Here is a 17479-nt window from a genome sequence, read left to right as displayed (position 1 = left end):
CTATCAAATAACAGCCGCGTTTGACCGATGGTCTATTCATTCGTATTTGTGAACGTTGTCATTCAAACCATTACGAATAGTCCAAACACTGCAGAGATTGGTGCTTAGTGAATTCCCGGATTGGGACTTAGAAAAAAAAACACAAATCGGGCAAACTCGGATTTTTAGTAAATACTGGCCCAGGTATTATCTTCTAGAAGGTGCTAGATAAATGAGAAGTAAGATCTGATTGGTTGCTATGGGCAACATCCCATCTTAAATAGAACTCCCACCTTAGTAAATTTACCCCACGGACTCTTATGGCACTGAGAAAAAACATTAAGCGCGATATGTTGATTAAAACCTTCCATAACATGGAATGGATGCTAATGGTGAACACTTTCAGCACTTGCTCTGACTTCCTCATGTTTCTCATAGACCAAGGTATGTCTGTGTCAAATTTCACTAAATTATGCCAATTATTTAAAGGTATAAGAAAAACTTTGGAGCCAATAGCAAGTGAGACACCCTGTATATACTGATGAATTATAGTAAACTGTATACTTGTTTATTCTCATGGGTGGCTTGTGGATATTTTACATCAATAATGCACACACTGAAACAAGGCACTTGTAATTTACCTTTGCACTTATATCCTTGTTTGATTATACCCCAGAGCTGAAATGAAAGACAAAGCAGGTTAAAGACAGATGTAAGGGAATCAAGAAGGAAAACCAGGTCACAGCATAGGAAGTAGCAATTCCTACACTAACATAAACAGGATACACCTCCACCCTTCCTGCCTTCCACAGCTCCAATGCATGTGTATTCTTACTGAAGTCTTTCCAAGCTTCTCACTATTAGTGCATGCTTCCAAAATATAAAAGGTGCAAGTGTGTTACTACAAAGTCAACACTCAAAGTTCCATCTTTCCTAACACACCCGGGTCATGTCAAGCTGGTGGTGTTATTATAATCAAAGTGATGCTACTGTAATACACAGTTTAAGTATTGTTAATTGCAGTGAACATTGTCGCATTGTTCACTACAGTTCTATAGGAGGGATCCAATCAATTTGCGACTGCTGGGAACCCGGCTGTCAGGATGCCGACACCGGAATCCCACCAGCCGGCAATGCCGCCAGCCAAAATACCAGCACACCAGGGCTATTCTCACTCCTGGGTGTCCACAACACCCATAGAGAGGGAATAGAATGCACCGAACCTGCAGCATGCCTGCTCACCCCACAAGGGGACTCATACCACTTGCCCCGTTGCCGGCATTCTGCTGGGCAGGGGATGCCGCTGTAAGGATACTGACATTCGTCATCCCACCCGGCAGGATTATGTATGTAATTCCTATAGGATACTTCCATACAATGTGATGTACTGAAATAACCTACAACAGTTCTGGCTATAAAACGTATTTACAACAAAATAAAATAAACGTACAAATCCTGCACAGTGCTCACAGAAGGTCGGTTTCAGAAATGTCATCTCGTGGAAGTTATGAACAAACCCAGGTCCCATTTTACAGTGAAACTGAGATTTGGCCCTCAGAAAATAAGCCATCATTTCATCTTTGCTGATTAGACCATCTCTGTGGAAAGGACAAAGAAAAAACACTATTAAAATAGCAATAAATCGGTCTAATATTTCATAGGTGCAAAATCTCTCAGTGAATGTATTTACAATACATATAACAAATTACGTGAACTTATAAAAGCATGGGTGCAGCTTACTGTGTGTAGACAGTATAAATGATCTGAATATTGCTTTTGCTGGGACTGATGTACACTAGAGTGAAATACAAGTCAGCCATAATGGAACAAACCCATCACAAAGTGACCTGGAGCAGCGAGGGTGTTATATAAGGATTCTTTTTATCGATTTTAGCTCAGCTTTTAATACCGTAATTCCCCGGTCACTTATAGGTAAGCTATCTGATTTAGGTATTGGTACACCTACTAAAATTAGGTAGCCTTTTGTCTAAGATTATAACTATTAGTACGGGAGTCCCACAAGGTTGTGAACTAAGCTCCCTTCTTTACTCGCTATTTACCCATGATTGCGTGTCTTCCTCTGATACTGTGCAAATTATAAAATTTGCGGATGACATAGCACTCATTGGATACATTTCTGGTGAGACTGAGGTGAGTTATCGTAGGGAAATTGAGAATTTGGTGGCCTGGAGTGAGGTTAATCACCTTCTGTTAAATGTGGATACAACCAAGGAACTGGTGATGGATGTCAGGCGTAGCTGTGATTTTTCACTACTCCCAGTATCTATAAACGGGTCAAATTTTGAGGTTGTTCATTCTTTTACGTTCTTAGGATTTCCATGTTTCCTCCAGTTTATCGTGGGTGGTTAATACTCATTCAATAGTTAAAAAGATACACCAACGCTTATTTTTCCTTTGCCGTCTTAAGGTTGCAGGTGTGGGCGTTGGTACGTTAATGAATTTTTATAGATGCGCTATTTAGAGTGTTTTAACTTATGGAATCATAGTTTGGTACAGAAACTGTATCATCCATGAGAAGGAAAGTTAGTGCACTTGGTTCGCTCAGCTGGTAAAATTATTGGGGTCCAGCTGCAGACTGTTAAAGATCTTTTTGCAGCAAGATTGATAAATAGAGCTAGGAGTATACTGTCTGATTCTAGTCATCCGTCTGCTTATCTTTTGACTAAGTTGCCCTACGGCAGCCTACGGTCGCCTACGGAACAGCTTCTTTCCAACTGCCGTGCGCATGCTAAGCACTCATTGTGAATAATGTGTAAAATCTCAAATGTGTGTTATTGTGTGCTCTTTTATACCTATGTCCTACTTTTTTTTATCATCGGTTGGTGTGTTGTACAAATTGAATTTCGTTGTCAACTTTTGTTTGATAATGACAATAAATGAATCATATCGTATCGTAAGAAAAGGACAGCAACAGTCCCTGTTCGGACTAAGGGGGTCATTCTCACCTGATCACACGCTGCCGTGCAACGCAGCGATCAGGTCAGAAGTGCGCATGTGCCGGCACTGCAGTGCGCCGGCGCATGGCAGATAGCTGACGGCTGTCGTAGCCTAGCGATCGCCTCTGCCTGATTGACAGGCAGAGGCATTTTCTTGGCGGTAGAGGGCAGCACAGTGACGTTTGGCCGCCGTTTTGTGGTCGAAGTCCCGCCAACGCAGGCATGGCCGGACTGTGCAGGGGGCGGGCCACAACAGCTGCGTGACATCACACGCAGCCACTACGACCATCACAATGACAAGTAACTCCCTGCCAGCACGCAGGAGCTGCGCTGGTAGGGAGTTACTCTTCAAGTACAAAAGCATCGCCGCTGTGCGATGCTTTTGTACTTGTGCGGTGGGGCCGGGCCTGACATGTGGGGCGGATTAGCCCTGTGCTGGGTTTCCTCCAGCATGTTAGTGTGGATGATTGTAGCTGTGCTAAATTTAGCACAGCTACGATCAGGTCTGAATCACCCCCTAAAGCTGGGTACACACCTGACCTAGCATCGTGGAAAGCAATGTAATGATATATCGCATTGCCATACACATTACACAATCCAACATACGATGATACAATATATTGTTACATGCTTCATGTAACAACACAGCATCATCCATGGAATTGTTCCATGAAATGTGCAGAAACCCAGTGGGACAATGCGATGAATGACGAGTGAAAACTGTTTATTGAGTGTACATACTGTGTGACTATGGTCATGCAGATTGGTCCAAAGTACCAATATTGCATGTAATATCGTATAGTGAGTACCCATACATACATACATACATTCATACATACATACATACATACATACATACATACATATACAGTATATATAGGTGTATATTCACACTGATGTTTATTAACTGTGTTGGGAAGGAGTAAGTGATGGAGTGGTGAGCCAGCAGCACATGACATAGAAGCTGCTGGACCCAGCAGCAGCTGGTGGAGGTGAAGAAGTAAGTACAGTAAGTTAGAGAGTCTGTAAAGATCTACCTGAGCTTTTTAAATCTGCTCAATGAAGATCATGAGGCTTATCAAGAAACTGCCTGTAGTTTTTTTTTTTTGAGAATGTGGTACCCCAGACCCTAGGTGTGCCTACCCATGCTGGGTCCTAAGAGATAGATATATACATGTAAAGATATGTGTGTATATATATATATATATATATATATATATATATATACATTCATACATACATACATACATACATACATACATACATACAGTATATATAGGTGTATATTCACACTGATGTTTATTAACTGTGTTGGGAAGGAGTAAGTGATGGAGTGGTGAGCCAGCAGCACATGACATAAAAGCTGCTGGACCCAGCAGCAGCTGGTGGAGGTGGAAAGGTAAGTAAGTTAGAGAGTCTGTAAATAGCAGCCCTCCCCAACAGCCTCTGCAGTCTAAGGTAACTTTCTGCTTTGCAGGAGGGGGTGTCTGAGCCCCAACATTTCCCAGTGAGCAGAGGGAAGTGGCAGCACTGTGTTGGAGGACATAGCAGTGGTACTTTCTGGCAGAGAGACCCTCAGCTTCTGGTGCTTGGCAGCAGATACTGTGAGGACAGAGGTAGAACTTTCCTCCTCCAAAGGTGGCTGGAAAGGCAGTCCATTATCCCTATAAGGCAATCTGTGGGTGGAATTTCAAGAGACAGATCCACTGAGGTGAGCCTCCAGCCAGGGGGAAGTAAAATCCTCACTGACAACTCCAGGGACAAAGAGCAAGTGTCTGGAGAGGTTTGTACTGCCCTAGTAATCCAAGCTTCACACCTTTACACCACACTCTGGTATCCATAGTTGGTTAAGAGGCTTTATAGGGTGCACACTAGCCCCAAGAGAAGTGCAAAAGCTATCCCACTCGATTGCAGCACAATATCGTATGGAAAAGATAGTTACAAATCTGTTTAAATGATATTAGGCACTCTCTGGCAGACAGGTGCCATTTCTTTAACTAAACTCTACAGAAGAGCTACAAGGAGCTGCACCTCCTCAGGCAGGGGAAAGGCTAAGCAAAAAGAGGCCACATCATCTGCAGGTTCAGCTAAGGCAGTTCAATAAATACTCTTCGGCTGTTAAAGAGATCTGATTACTACACAAAAAGGGAGGATAGACCATGAAACATTGATAGATATAGGAGATATAATTCTGCTAGAATATAAACATTAAAAGATACTCTGTCACTAGTTCCTTAAAGTATATTACAAAATAACAGCCAATTGTACAGGAAAGAGATACTATTGTTTCTTGTGAATGAATTCAGACAGTGATCACTGCAGAGTAAAATACTGCTAGCCAATGATTTGCAAAGGAATGCTTTAATTATAGCATTCATGTAGTATTGCTAACCAACACAGGAAACAAAGGAAAAGTGACATCTAAATGTGCACCACCTGTAAAAAACTGAGCTGAACTTAATTGCTTGGACTAAACGGGAAAACATACACTATCTAGTGGAATATAAATTTAGGTATTCACTGTGTTGTTATTTGCATGTATTTCTAAACATTTGTTGGTTCGCATAGACAATCTTTTATTTAACATTTAACAATTACAGTATTGTGCAGATTCTGCTAGATATTGCAATCTGAATATTTATAACATAACAATTGATGTGTTCCACTGAAATGTATGAATACATATGTGCGTGTGTGTGCATGCTTGTGCGTGTGTGTGTGTGTGTGTGTGTGTGTGTGTGTGTGTTTGTGTATAAAGAGTGAGCCAAAAAAGGCATGGTAAACGCTATTCAAAATTTTAGTACAAAATTTAAAAGATTATGGAATACAGTTTATTTGCAATTGTTTTTGAATTTGACATTATTTCTTGGAGTATAGCAGCCTTCATTAATGGTTCTTGGTCTATGTTTGTAGACCTCAGCTTTCATATGCCCCCCCCCCTCCCCTTCCCCCCACACCACCGCCTTCCCCATTAGCTGTGTAGGGGCTTTTCATGAAGCTGATAAAGATTGTTTTCTGCCCAGGAAGGAAATTTTGCTTTTTGACACAGCCAGACAAATGAAAGTGGAGAGATTGCAGCAATAATGCCAGAAATGACCGGCCAAGTGATGCAAATCAGAAATCAACTGCAAATGTGTATCACAAATGAAGGCCACCATCTGGACGATATCATATTCAAAACCAATAAAAATTAATTATATTGCATGCACTTTTAGGTTATGTACTAAAATTTTTAATAGCATTTACTGTGCCTTTTTTGTTAACCTTTAAAGTCTGGGAGGTTCTTTTTTGTTAGCCTCACCTTGTATATGCATGCAGGTAAAGTAGTTCTGAGTTAACTGTCCCAGGTAATGGTTTATAATTACACTATGTGACAATTTCCAGTTGCAGATTTCAGTATAATAAAGATGTTTCTTATTGTTAAACGTTCTCAGTTATAACCTATGAATTAATTTGATGTTTGTCAGCTATTTTGTATTCTGCTGAGGAGACTATATCATTTAATAAATTAAGGCTTCAGTTGGAAAACGATTGCAGTAATTCGCAGTGTTTGGACAGAACTCCTTACCACACCTTTCAAATTGTAGAACCTGCAGCTAGGAAGTGGCCATTACCAACCATGTAAGGTGTCCAAAGCAACACACTTCATCTATACTTTATAAATGAGTATTACAAACATAATATATTTTAGGAACAAACCCCTAACTTTTCATTTTAAGACATACTGTTAGTGCCTGCTGAGTTTTGTGAGTAGAACTTCTAGTGACTATAATCACCAGCAGAAGTTTGATTAGACTGAAGGATTTCCTAGAACTGTGAGAACATCTTCTGTACAGAGGACCACATCCAACAAATATCAATAGATGGGGAAATGGTTTCACCAGCGCTTCCGACCAGAATATAGTCACACTCAATATGTGATGGCACATGTGGCAACATTTTTCTAATTAAAATGTGAAATCCGTTCCTATGTGATAGGAGGCGTCAAGGAGCTCCACTTCTCTCAAGCCATTGTTTTTCTAGAAACACGCAATGAAAAATGCACACATAGCCATTTAATACATAAAACACTTATACATAAAATGTAACAAGTAGCAATAGGCATTCATTGTATGCATGGATAATATTAATGTAGCTTAATTGTAGGCAAATTACCAGCAGTTAGACAGAACTGGCAACGGACAGTTTTTATGAGCAAGGTGAATAATTCCCGTCTGCAGTTCCAGGTCTCACCACAGACTGTCAGCTCTGTCTCCGCATGCCCTTAGTCCGGTAACAAACGAGGATTCCAGCCCACACCCACGTGTTCTGACCCTCCTTTGGTCTTTCTCAAGGTAAGCCTTAGAGTCATCCAAAGCTTACCTTGAGAAAGACCTGAGAGAGGGTCGGAACACATGGGTGTCAACTGGAATCTTTGTTTGTGGACTTACTAAGGACATAAGTAGACAGTCTGTGGTGAGCAAAGAGTGAAACAAAGCTCCCATTGCAGTCTCTCCCAGCTTATTGGTAGGCAGGCATGGTCATCGGTAATATACCACCCCCGCTCCCCCCTCCCTAGTCAGGTGTCGGGCATTAGGTCCATAGGTGCAATCAGGCTTCAGGCCTGTGAAGCATGTTAGGTGGGCAGATTGCCTGTGCCACAAGTAAAAGTGACTCTTAGGCCTAGATCACTGGCATTAGCAGTGGCATGCAAGAACATTGAGTTCTTTCCTGTTCCCTCATAATAAGTATGTTATGCTCTGGAGAGGTATAGAATGATACATGTGTATATTTGTGCCTGCTGTAAAGTTTTTCAAATTTGACATTTTCATTATAAAGTACTGTAAAGGACAACTTCATTTTTCTTTTGTACAATGCTTCCAGCATATTGTGTAATTACCATTACAGCATATTGTGCAATTAACATTAATTATAAACTACTTAACTTTCTCAAGCTATTGTCTTTGTATTGCTTTTGTAAGTCTTGACAGCAGGGTGCAGAACAACATCTATGGCAATTTTTTAATAACTAAATCAAATTAAATGTTGAAAAATAAAATTTAGAAGACAAAATGATTTTTAAAGTTGCCCTAAATGTGCAGTAAAACTAAAAGCACCCAATGAGCACTCCAGTAACTTTGTTCAATTTAGTGCCTAAATGAAAATATATAGCTTTTTATGGATTATTTAATACAGTTAATAATTGCAGTAAATAGATGTGTTTTCTCTAGTAGTAGTTTTTACAGGAAACAAAATGAGCTTTCCATAGTGTTTCACGTTCTCATGCCAAACAGTATCATGTAAAGTTCCCATGCCAACAATGAGATCATAACATAATATAACAATCACAAGGGTGAGCCAACTTACTGATCCTTGTCTAAAACACAGAAGGAGTCCAGAAACGGGAAGTTTGCAGCGATACTCTCAAAGTCCTCTTGAGAAATATACCCATCGTGATCATGGTCATAATTTCTAAAAACAGACTGAAAATTACATAATAAGTCTTAGCTGGGGTCAAGTGCTAATTTACATTTTGGGGTAATACACTTACAGAAATAACATGTTATTAATTTATTATTTATTACCAGTTATTTATATAGCACACACATTTTCCGCAGTGTTTTACAGAGAATATGTGGCCATTTACATCAGTTCCTGCCCCAGGGGAGCTTTCAATCAATATTCCCTATCACATGTACTGTACATGGCAGACACATTTATGCTAGGGTTAATTTTTGTGGGGAGCCAATTAATCTACTAATATATTTTGGACTGGGAGAGGAAACCGGAGCACCAAGAGGAAACCCACGCAAGTATGGGGAGTATGTACAAACTCCACACAGCTAGGCCATGGTGGGAATCGAACCCATGACTTCAGTGCTGTGAGGCAGTAATGCTAACAATTACACCATCTGTGCTACTTTTGCTAGAATTCTAGAATTCTAACATTCTAACACTTGCTATTTTAGTTATGGAGCAAACACCGAAATCAAATAAACAACAATACTGCTTTATGTAAAATGAGATTAATACAATTCAGACATGCAACAAAAGATGATTGAAATATATGTCAAGCTTTCGGTAATACAAAAAAAAACACACACACACAAGCATTCCTGCTTATTAGTCTAAAGAAAACAGCTTAAAAAGACATTCTGTTATACAGCAAAGAAACGTGTCACAGTATAAGAGCTAATGCTTCTTTAAAATCAGAATCAGCTTTATTGGCCAGGTATACTTGCGTATACTAGGAATTTGTTTCCGGTTTACATTGCAGCAGCTGAGTAACAACATAAGAGGGGGGGATGGGACATATAGAATATCATCATACAGCATATCATATAACACACAACATACATAAGTTCGCGGGCACAGAGCAGTGTTACTTGTTTGGGCATGCTAGTCTTTGTTCAGCTGTTGGACTGCTTCGGGAAAGAAGCTATTTGAACACCTAGTAGACTTGGCCGGGATGGTCCTGTAGCGCCTGCCTGACGGCAGCAGTTTGATCAGGTCATGTCCTGGATGCAGCTGGTCACCCACAATTTTCTCTGCTCGTTTCTTGAGACTGGATTGGTACAGGTACGGAACAGAGGGTAGGTCGGTACGGATGATTTTTTCCGCCATCCCCACCACTCTTTGGACCCTGCGTCTGTCTTTTTAGCTGATGGAGCCGTATCAGACTATAATTGAGGAGCTTAATACTGACTCAATGATTGCAGAGTAGAAGAGGAGCAACATTTTCTCTGGGATGTTGAATTTCCTGAGTTGCCTCAGGAAGAACAGCCTCTAGTTCGCCTTTCCTGTGATGGTATCGGGAGATCTTAGAGCCTAGGAACTTGAAGAAGTCCACCAATGGGACTATGCTGCCGGTGATCAGTTGGTTTCCTTCTAAAGTCCACCACCATCTCTACTGTTTTAAGCGGGTTCAAGTCAAGGTTGTTGAACCACGGGGCCACCCAGTCTACCTCCAGTTGGTAGGCAGACTCCTCCCCATCCCTGATTAGACCAATGATGGTGATGTCATCAGCAAATTTTAGGATTTTTACCAATTGCTCCTCCGAGGAGCAGTCATTGGTGCACAGGGAGAAGAGCAGGGGGGAGAGTACACATCCTTGGGGGGCCCCGGTGCTGCTCATGTGCACACTTGATGAAAATTTTCCAGCTTTAACCACCTGGCTTCTGTCTGACAGGAAGTTCATTATCCAGTAGCAGGTAGGTTCTGGGATCCCTAGACAGTGTAGTTTGGGGAGCAGGATGCTGGGAACAATTGTGTTGAACGATGAGCTGAAGTCAACAAACAGGACTCTTGCATAGGTGCCCAGTAGGTCCAGGTGCTGCAGAATAAAGTGCAGCCCCATGTTGACTGCATCTTCGACACACCTGTTCGCTCGGTAGGCAAACTGTAGTGGGTCCAGGTGAGGGCCGGACACTTTTTTCAGGTGGTTCAGCACCAGTCACTCAAATGCTATCATGACCACAGATGTCAATGCGATTGGCCTGTAGTCGTTCAGGTCTTTGGCGATGGAGTTCTAAGAGACTGGGATGATTGTGGAACATTTGAGACAGGAGGGTACTTTGCACAACTCCAGTGAGGTGTTGAGGATCAATGGGTCAATGTTTAGATTTAATATGCAAATAAAATAGCAGCTCTAAAGTGAGTTTTCCCTTAGAAAAAGCTAATCAGGTGCACTTGGTAGATTAATCTGGATAAAAGCAATTTATTCTAAAGACAAAAGCAGCTCCCAAATAAATATTCTGTAATTATTTATAATAAACAACTATATACCAAAGAGAGTGCTAGTTTATCGTATATAAACAAAATGTATTTGTTACATAAATTACAATGTATAAAATACTAATATAATGGATGCATTCATAAATTAGAATATAAAAAAACTAATAATAAAAAACACCAAATTACGGATCTGTCACTGATGCTAAATAAATGTTTAGTGGAAACCAATTATTGAAAGTTCCGTAATAGTAGGAGCTGATGCTCTTATACTTGTGCTGGCACCTTAGTTTGTTATCCTGTGGATATTCCACATAAGATTGGGATCTCTGTGTTGAAGAATTGTTCAGCTGTAAAGGAGAAATCCCATCAGTGGAAATATAGGAGGGCGCAGCTGTACATAACAATGGATGACGGCATTCAATAACAATACTAGTTACCAGTTCCTTTTTGGTAAATTAGGTTATTCTTGAACTTATAAAGTCCATATGTTTTAACTTTATGGGGAATCCATATGATGACTCTTGTTTAAAACATAATAACTTGTATGGCTGTAACCCGGAGACTGGGCTGAAGACGGCGCTTCACAGTTAGTACTGCTGTGTGGCTCTAATTACCGGCTCCCAAAGGAGATGGATTTGTTGAGCCTCATGCAGTGCTGGAGTGTAGATTACTCATGCAAAAAGTTAGAATGAAGTATGTCGCTGAAATTCTGCTGAAGACGACACTTCACAGCTGATATTTCTAAATTGCTCCAATTACCGGCTCCCGAAGGAGATGGATTTGTTGAGCCTATTGCAGTATTGGAGTGTAGATTACTCACATAGATTGTTGAAGTGGAATCAGTCACTATATAGTCCGTTTGTCCCTGGGTACAGCCGATGATATGGCAATCAGAGCAGGTCAGTAAAGGTGAATGAGAAGGCAGCCTTGACGCGTTTCTCCGCTAGCATAGATATGCGGTTTCATCAGAAAGTGTTCTCAGCAATGTCCAGAAAAGTATTTAAATAGAAAGCATCCAATCATAGAGACTTCTACTAATTACAGCATATGTGTGGTCCATTGATTATTCGAACCACCTGATATCATCTCTATCCAGAGATTTTTATCCAGATTGATTTTTAAAAAAAGCATAATCCCATATAAACTTACATGTAAATAAAACCATATTATCAAAGAGAGTAATGGAAGAGAGATAAACACATGATTGTATAAATGTAAAGTTTTCAGACTTAAAGCTGTGGCGTCCATTAGCAGCATTGAAGACAAATACACAGAAAAGCAATACTGTCAAATGAACTAATCTCTATAGCTCAGTGGATAAGCACCGCGCTCATATGCCAACACACGCAGACACATGCAGGTTCCAATCCGAGATAAACTGGAGCAATATATATCTACAGTTTATTATTTTAAATTTAATTGTATCATAGATATTAGTACTAACAGATTCTGCTCTATTTCTATTTATGGATGGTATGGAGCTTGGGAGATTATATGATTTTTTTTTAAAAACAGATATACTTTGCAGTAATTTTATATATATATATATATATATATATATATATAAATGAGTAATAGATCAATCAACAAAACATACAAAGAGAATAAGCTCTCTCCAATGATAATTCTCTAGAGAACAAAATAGATACAACTAAAGAAAAGGAGAGAAACCTATATATGACCAAACCAAAAATTACATGACAATGGTGAATTCTATTTATGCGCAACAACATATATGTATACTTGTATACAGAGAGAAGTAGTCCCACATAAATCTATGTATAAAGAGAGGGCACATGCACATACATAAATGCTAAAAAAGCCAGTTGTTAATAATATAAAGTCTATTTATTTTTCTGAGTTGACACTTCCACCGGAACAGAGATACAACTGGATATATTTAAACCAGCTGCACTGAGTCTCAGAGGATATCAACCCAAAAGAATTGCTAAACATGTGTACCATATACATGTATAGCTAGACTGATTTTAACCTAAATAAGAAGGGACAATAAGAGGAGGGAATTAGCAGAGAAATAGGTTAACATAATACAGGTTAACCCTGGACTATCGGAAGAGTTATCAAATCCTTACTGATACAGATAATATAATGAAAATGGCAGAAGAAAAGGGAGAATGAAACATAATCATAGTTTCAGAAAAATTATAAACAGGTATAGGGCATCAAATATGGTTAATTTCAATGTTCTCATTAAGACCTTGTGGGAAGAGGGTTCCCAGTGAGAAGATCCAAAATGCTTCCCGTTTGCAAAGGATGTTAAATCTCTCGCCCCCTCGCCAAGTTTTTGAGATATGTTCAATGCCTTGAATCTTAAGAACTCCCATATCAACCAGTTGCAATTTGTACGTTAGCAGGGATAGGGATACTGCTGCACTAGCATATTATAGAAAAGTTCCAAATTAGAACAAAGGAAACCCCTAGTTATATTCTATATCAGATATTTGAATTATATAGGGGGTGCTGCCACTGAATATATTGTTGTCAATATATAGTTATGCACAAAAAGAAACAGAGAAGGATTGGACTTGAAGTGGCGCACTTAAACATTAAATTGATACATAAAATATAACTTTGAAATATTAAAACCAAAACATATAAATTGACAAAACAAAGTGTGATATGTGTGAATAAAAACACACACTGTGCTAACTGTGTAGTGCTACACATATATAATATATTATAGGTACTATGACCCTTGAATCAAATTATATGTGTTGGCCCTGGGCCCTGAAAAAACTTAACTGTGAAACACGTGTCGGCGAGCCACACTGTGCTGCTGTGTATAATAACAATGTGCTAAATGTATTGTGTTGTTAGGAATAGAGCGAGATCTATACTAAAGCTGAGCTGGCTATTGTGAAGCCTCATGACACTGATGGAGCTCACAAGCTTTCCTGCACTGAGAGGATTATTTAACCACATATGACTCAGCAAGCTGCATGTACTAGCAACATTGTAGCAAGACTAAGATACACTGCTTAATGTAGCAGCTGAGACATCTCTACAGCACTGCTTGTTACTTTACAAGTATAGAACAATTATCTAGCAGTGTTTATGTGCTACTCAGGTTAAATGCTGTTTATTTGATATATAGGTTTCCATTACACAGCTGATAATTACAAAACAGCTAGTTAGGATATACTGCTATTAACAGCTGATGGAGTGTTCCAGTGTACGGCATTAGTGCAATACTCAAACAGCTCACTAAACCCTGTGCCTTACAGCTATGATCTATATTCCACTATAATAGTAGTGAATATTGTGGAAAACTGTCAGTTTATATGCATTTTTGGACATTACAGTGTCCCTCATTAACAATATCACTAATGAACATTGTGATTACTCACTTAAAGTGATATTGACTTTATTAATTATCTGCTGTAAATCGACTGAGAACAGCTAATTATATTGAGATCACTAGTGGGGAGAAGCACTGATCTATAGCTGTATAAGCATATAAGTGAACATCAATTATCATTCACTTAAAGTGACACTGACTTCAGGTATTACCTGTTGTAAATTGATTAAGAACAGCTAATTACATTGAGATCACTAGTGAGGAGAAACACGGATTCATAGCTGTATAAGCATATGAATGCATATAAGTGAGGGGTCATAACACCCAAACAGATTATTCACTTAAAGGGATACTGACTTCAGTTATTACCTGCTGTAAATTGATTGAGAACAGCTAACTACATTGAGAAATGCTGTTTATTTGATATATAGGTTTCCATCACACAGCTGATAAGTACAAAATAGCCAGTTAGGATATACTGCTATTAACAGCTGATGGAGTGTTCCAGTTTACGGCATTAGTGCAATACTCAAACAGCTCACTAAACCCTGTGCCTCACAGCTATGATCTATATTCCACTATAATAGTAGTGAATATTGTGGAAAACTGTGAGTTTATATGCATTCTTGGACATTACAGTGTCTCGCATTAACAATATCACTAATGAACATTGTGATTACTCACTTAAAGTGATATTAACTTTATTAATTACCTGCTGTAAATCGACTGAGAACAGCTAATTATATTGAGATCACTAGTGAGGAGAAGCACTGATCTATAGCTGTATAAGCATATAAGTGAACATCAATTATCATTCACTTAAAGTGACACTGACTTCAGTTATTATCTGCTGTAAATTGATTAAAAACAGCCAATTACATTGAGATCACTAGTGAGGAGAAACACGGATTCATAGCTGTATAAGCATATGAATGCATATAAGTGAGGGGTCATAGCGCCCAAACAGATTATTCACTTAAAGTGACACTGACTTCAGATATTACCTGCTGTAAACTGATTGAGAACAGCTAATTACATTGAGATCACTAGTGAGGATAAACACTGACTCATAGCTATACAAGCATATGATTGCACATAAGTTAGGGGTCACAGCGCCCAAACTGAAGGGGAGCTTTCTATTGGAATATTGCACTTTACAGTACCCTCAGTAAGCCTATCTAGTACAACTGGTCAGTGACTTCAAAGCGCCATTGGGCACTCAGCCTAACAACACATATAATTTGATTCAAGGGTCATAGTACCTATAATATATTATATATGTGTAGCACTACACAGTTAGCACAGTGCGTGTTTTTATTCACACATATCACACTTTGTTTTGTCAATTTATATGTTTTTGGTTTTAATATTTCACAGCTACAGGTCTTTTTAACAAATATACTCTAATAAAAGTTATATTTTATGTATCAATTTAATGTTTAAGTGCGCCACTTCAAGTCCAATCCTTCTCTGTTTCTTTTTGTGAACTCCCATATCACCCTGATGTTTATTATTAACATGTCTAGACAGGCTGTGCAAACAGTATCTTCTCAACACATTTCTTCTATGTTCCAAAAAGCGAACATTCAAACTACGTGTAGTGCGGCCTACATGTTGTAGCCCACAACTGCATGAAATAAGATAAACAATATATTCAGATAGACAATTAGTATAAGAGATAATATTAAAGGATTGTCCTGATGTGTTGGAAGTAAACTGATCTCCTGGAAGGATAGAGTTGCATTAGATTTAATACTGTAGCTCACTAGCATCCGGTACATTATGACATGAAGGTGCTTATACATTGTTGTCCTTGCCTGTACTCCTCAGATCAAGCAAAACTGCAACGCATGTATTTTAAGACATAAGCAATTGATAACAATTTGTGTATCAGACAAACACTAGCTATAACATTGAGTTAGGGTACTACACAAACTACAGACAATGGGCTGACTGCCCATGAGTTTCACACACACAGACGGAGTTTGCAAGTGTGAATGGCTTGATCTAATGACAGAGCATTCTTTCAGTGAAATTGGCGCTTATGGGCATCAACTAGACGGCGAGCATGCGGATGCCATCTCATGGGAGAATCAAGGGCAAGTAATCAAACTTTAATGCTCTTTAGCAGAGTGCAGACATAGTTGGGAGACCTGTTTGTGATGGACCGTTTGCACCCAGAGTGGGATGGGTGCAAGTCCCTAAACTAATGATGATAGGTGGTTGCTGACATGACAACAGTGCACAGGATGGACTTCCACATGCAGACGTACTCGAGCAGATTCAGGTTTTAGCATAAGCTAGTAAGTAGGCAGCCATGTTTGTATTGACAAGCCACCACAGGTGCGTGCAACTCAAGACTAATATGCATATACTATAGTCTCTCCTATTGAATAGCATTCAAAGTTCATTATTTGCAAACAAAAGACACCTAAGTTTTTCAAATTTAACTGGAACTTGTTTCAGTGGGTTGAACTGACTGTGAATCGGCTGGCACAAGAGCAAACTAGCTTGGGCCATGTAGAACAGGAACAAACATTTTCCATCTTGTTCAGATTTCTTTATTTTCCTTTATTAAGGTCTAAAATTTTATACATTCTATTGAGTCTTAGAATGGAAGCACTACGGTTTGAGAATCAAACTGATTGTTTCAACCATCTTCAGGTCTGGTAGTTGGCTGCCACACCCCCTATTGTAACTGGCCATGCCCCTTTGTGGGCCCCTATTATTACATACCCCTATGGTCAATGCATGCCCCAGTCCAGCACTATTTGTGAATCAGTATTTTGGAGAGAATTAGTGTGATATAATTGTTTTACAGTAACGATTGATGCAAGACCTCAGAGTACAGTGTTAGCTACAGTGTTGCCTGCAGGTTTAACTAATTAAACTAGCCACAATACTGACAGATGAAGACACCAAACTAGATAAATAAATAAGTTAGTCAAACAATCAATAAAACTGAAAATATACACTGAGGGGGGTATAAAAAGGACCTGATATTGCGATTTTTGATATTACGGTTATCACAGTATCCAATTAGAGGCCGAAGACGGGATTCGGGATATGGCACCTGAAACATAATCCCCGATTATTAGGGGGGAGGAGCGTGCCGCATCAGGGCTAATTGGATAGCCCCTGGAGAACCTATTAGCAGCCGTAATATACCACTGCTAATAGGATATCCCCCTGGGAGTTATTAAACAGGCAAAAAAAAAATACCAAAGATGCCTTCTAATATCCATAATTCATAATCCATAATTATTATTAAGATTGCGGGGTACATTACTCCTATTATATACACATTTTGGTTTATGAGCACTAAAGTGATGACATCAGAAATCCCAATTTACACATGTATAAACTGTATATTATAAAGAAAAGTTCTGCAGTATTATTTTTTACTAACAGTATTATCACAACAGTTCTCTTCAAAAATTAGAAAAAAATATACATTATAATATTTTTTTTTTTTCATTGGGATTGAGATTTTTATGTTTTCATAGTCGT

At 39.1% G+C, this 17479-nt stretch overlaps 1 protein-coding gene and 1 long non-coding RNA gene across 3 annotated transcripts in view; one reads left to right on the top strand and one right to left on the bottom strand.

Moving 5' to 3' along the window:
• The window catches only part of RASGRP3 (RAS guanyl releasing protein 3), a 194269-nt gene that overhangs the window by 73598 nt on the left and 103192 nt on the right, over nucleotides 1-17479 (bottom strand). For both annotated transcript variants that reach the window (XM_063917967.1, XM_063917966.1), the window contains 3 exons: nucleotides 8283-8398; nucleotides 1430-1577; nucleotides 621-657 (listed from right to left, as the gene is read on the bottom strand). In XM_063917967.1, the coding sequence (XP_063774037.1) occupies nucleotides 621-657; nucleotides 1430-1577; nucleotides 8283-8398 (301 nt within the window). The remainder of the gene's footprint in view (nucleotides 1-620; nucleotides 658-1429; nucleotides 1578-8282; nucleotides 8399-17479) is intronic.
• LOC134910203 (uncharacterized) overlaps nucleotides 1-17479 on the top strand; it is a 126174-nt gene that overhangs the window by 86450 nt on the left and 22245 nt on the right. The window lies entirely within an intron of this gene.

Source organism: Pseudophryne corroboree, chromosome 4 (genome assembly GCF_028390025.1).
Source record: "Pseudophryne corroboree isolate aPseCor3 chromosome 4, aPseCor3.hap2, whole genome shotgun sequence".
Lineage (NCBI taxonomy): Eukaryota > Metazoa > Chordata > Amphibia > Anura > Myobatrachidae > Pseudophryne > Pseudophryne corroboree.
The sequence above is the reverse complement of the archived record's forward strand: the minus strand, read 5'-3'. Positions and strand labels throughout refer to the sequence as shown.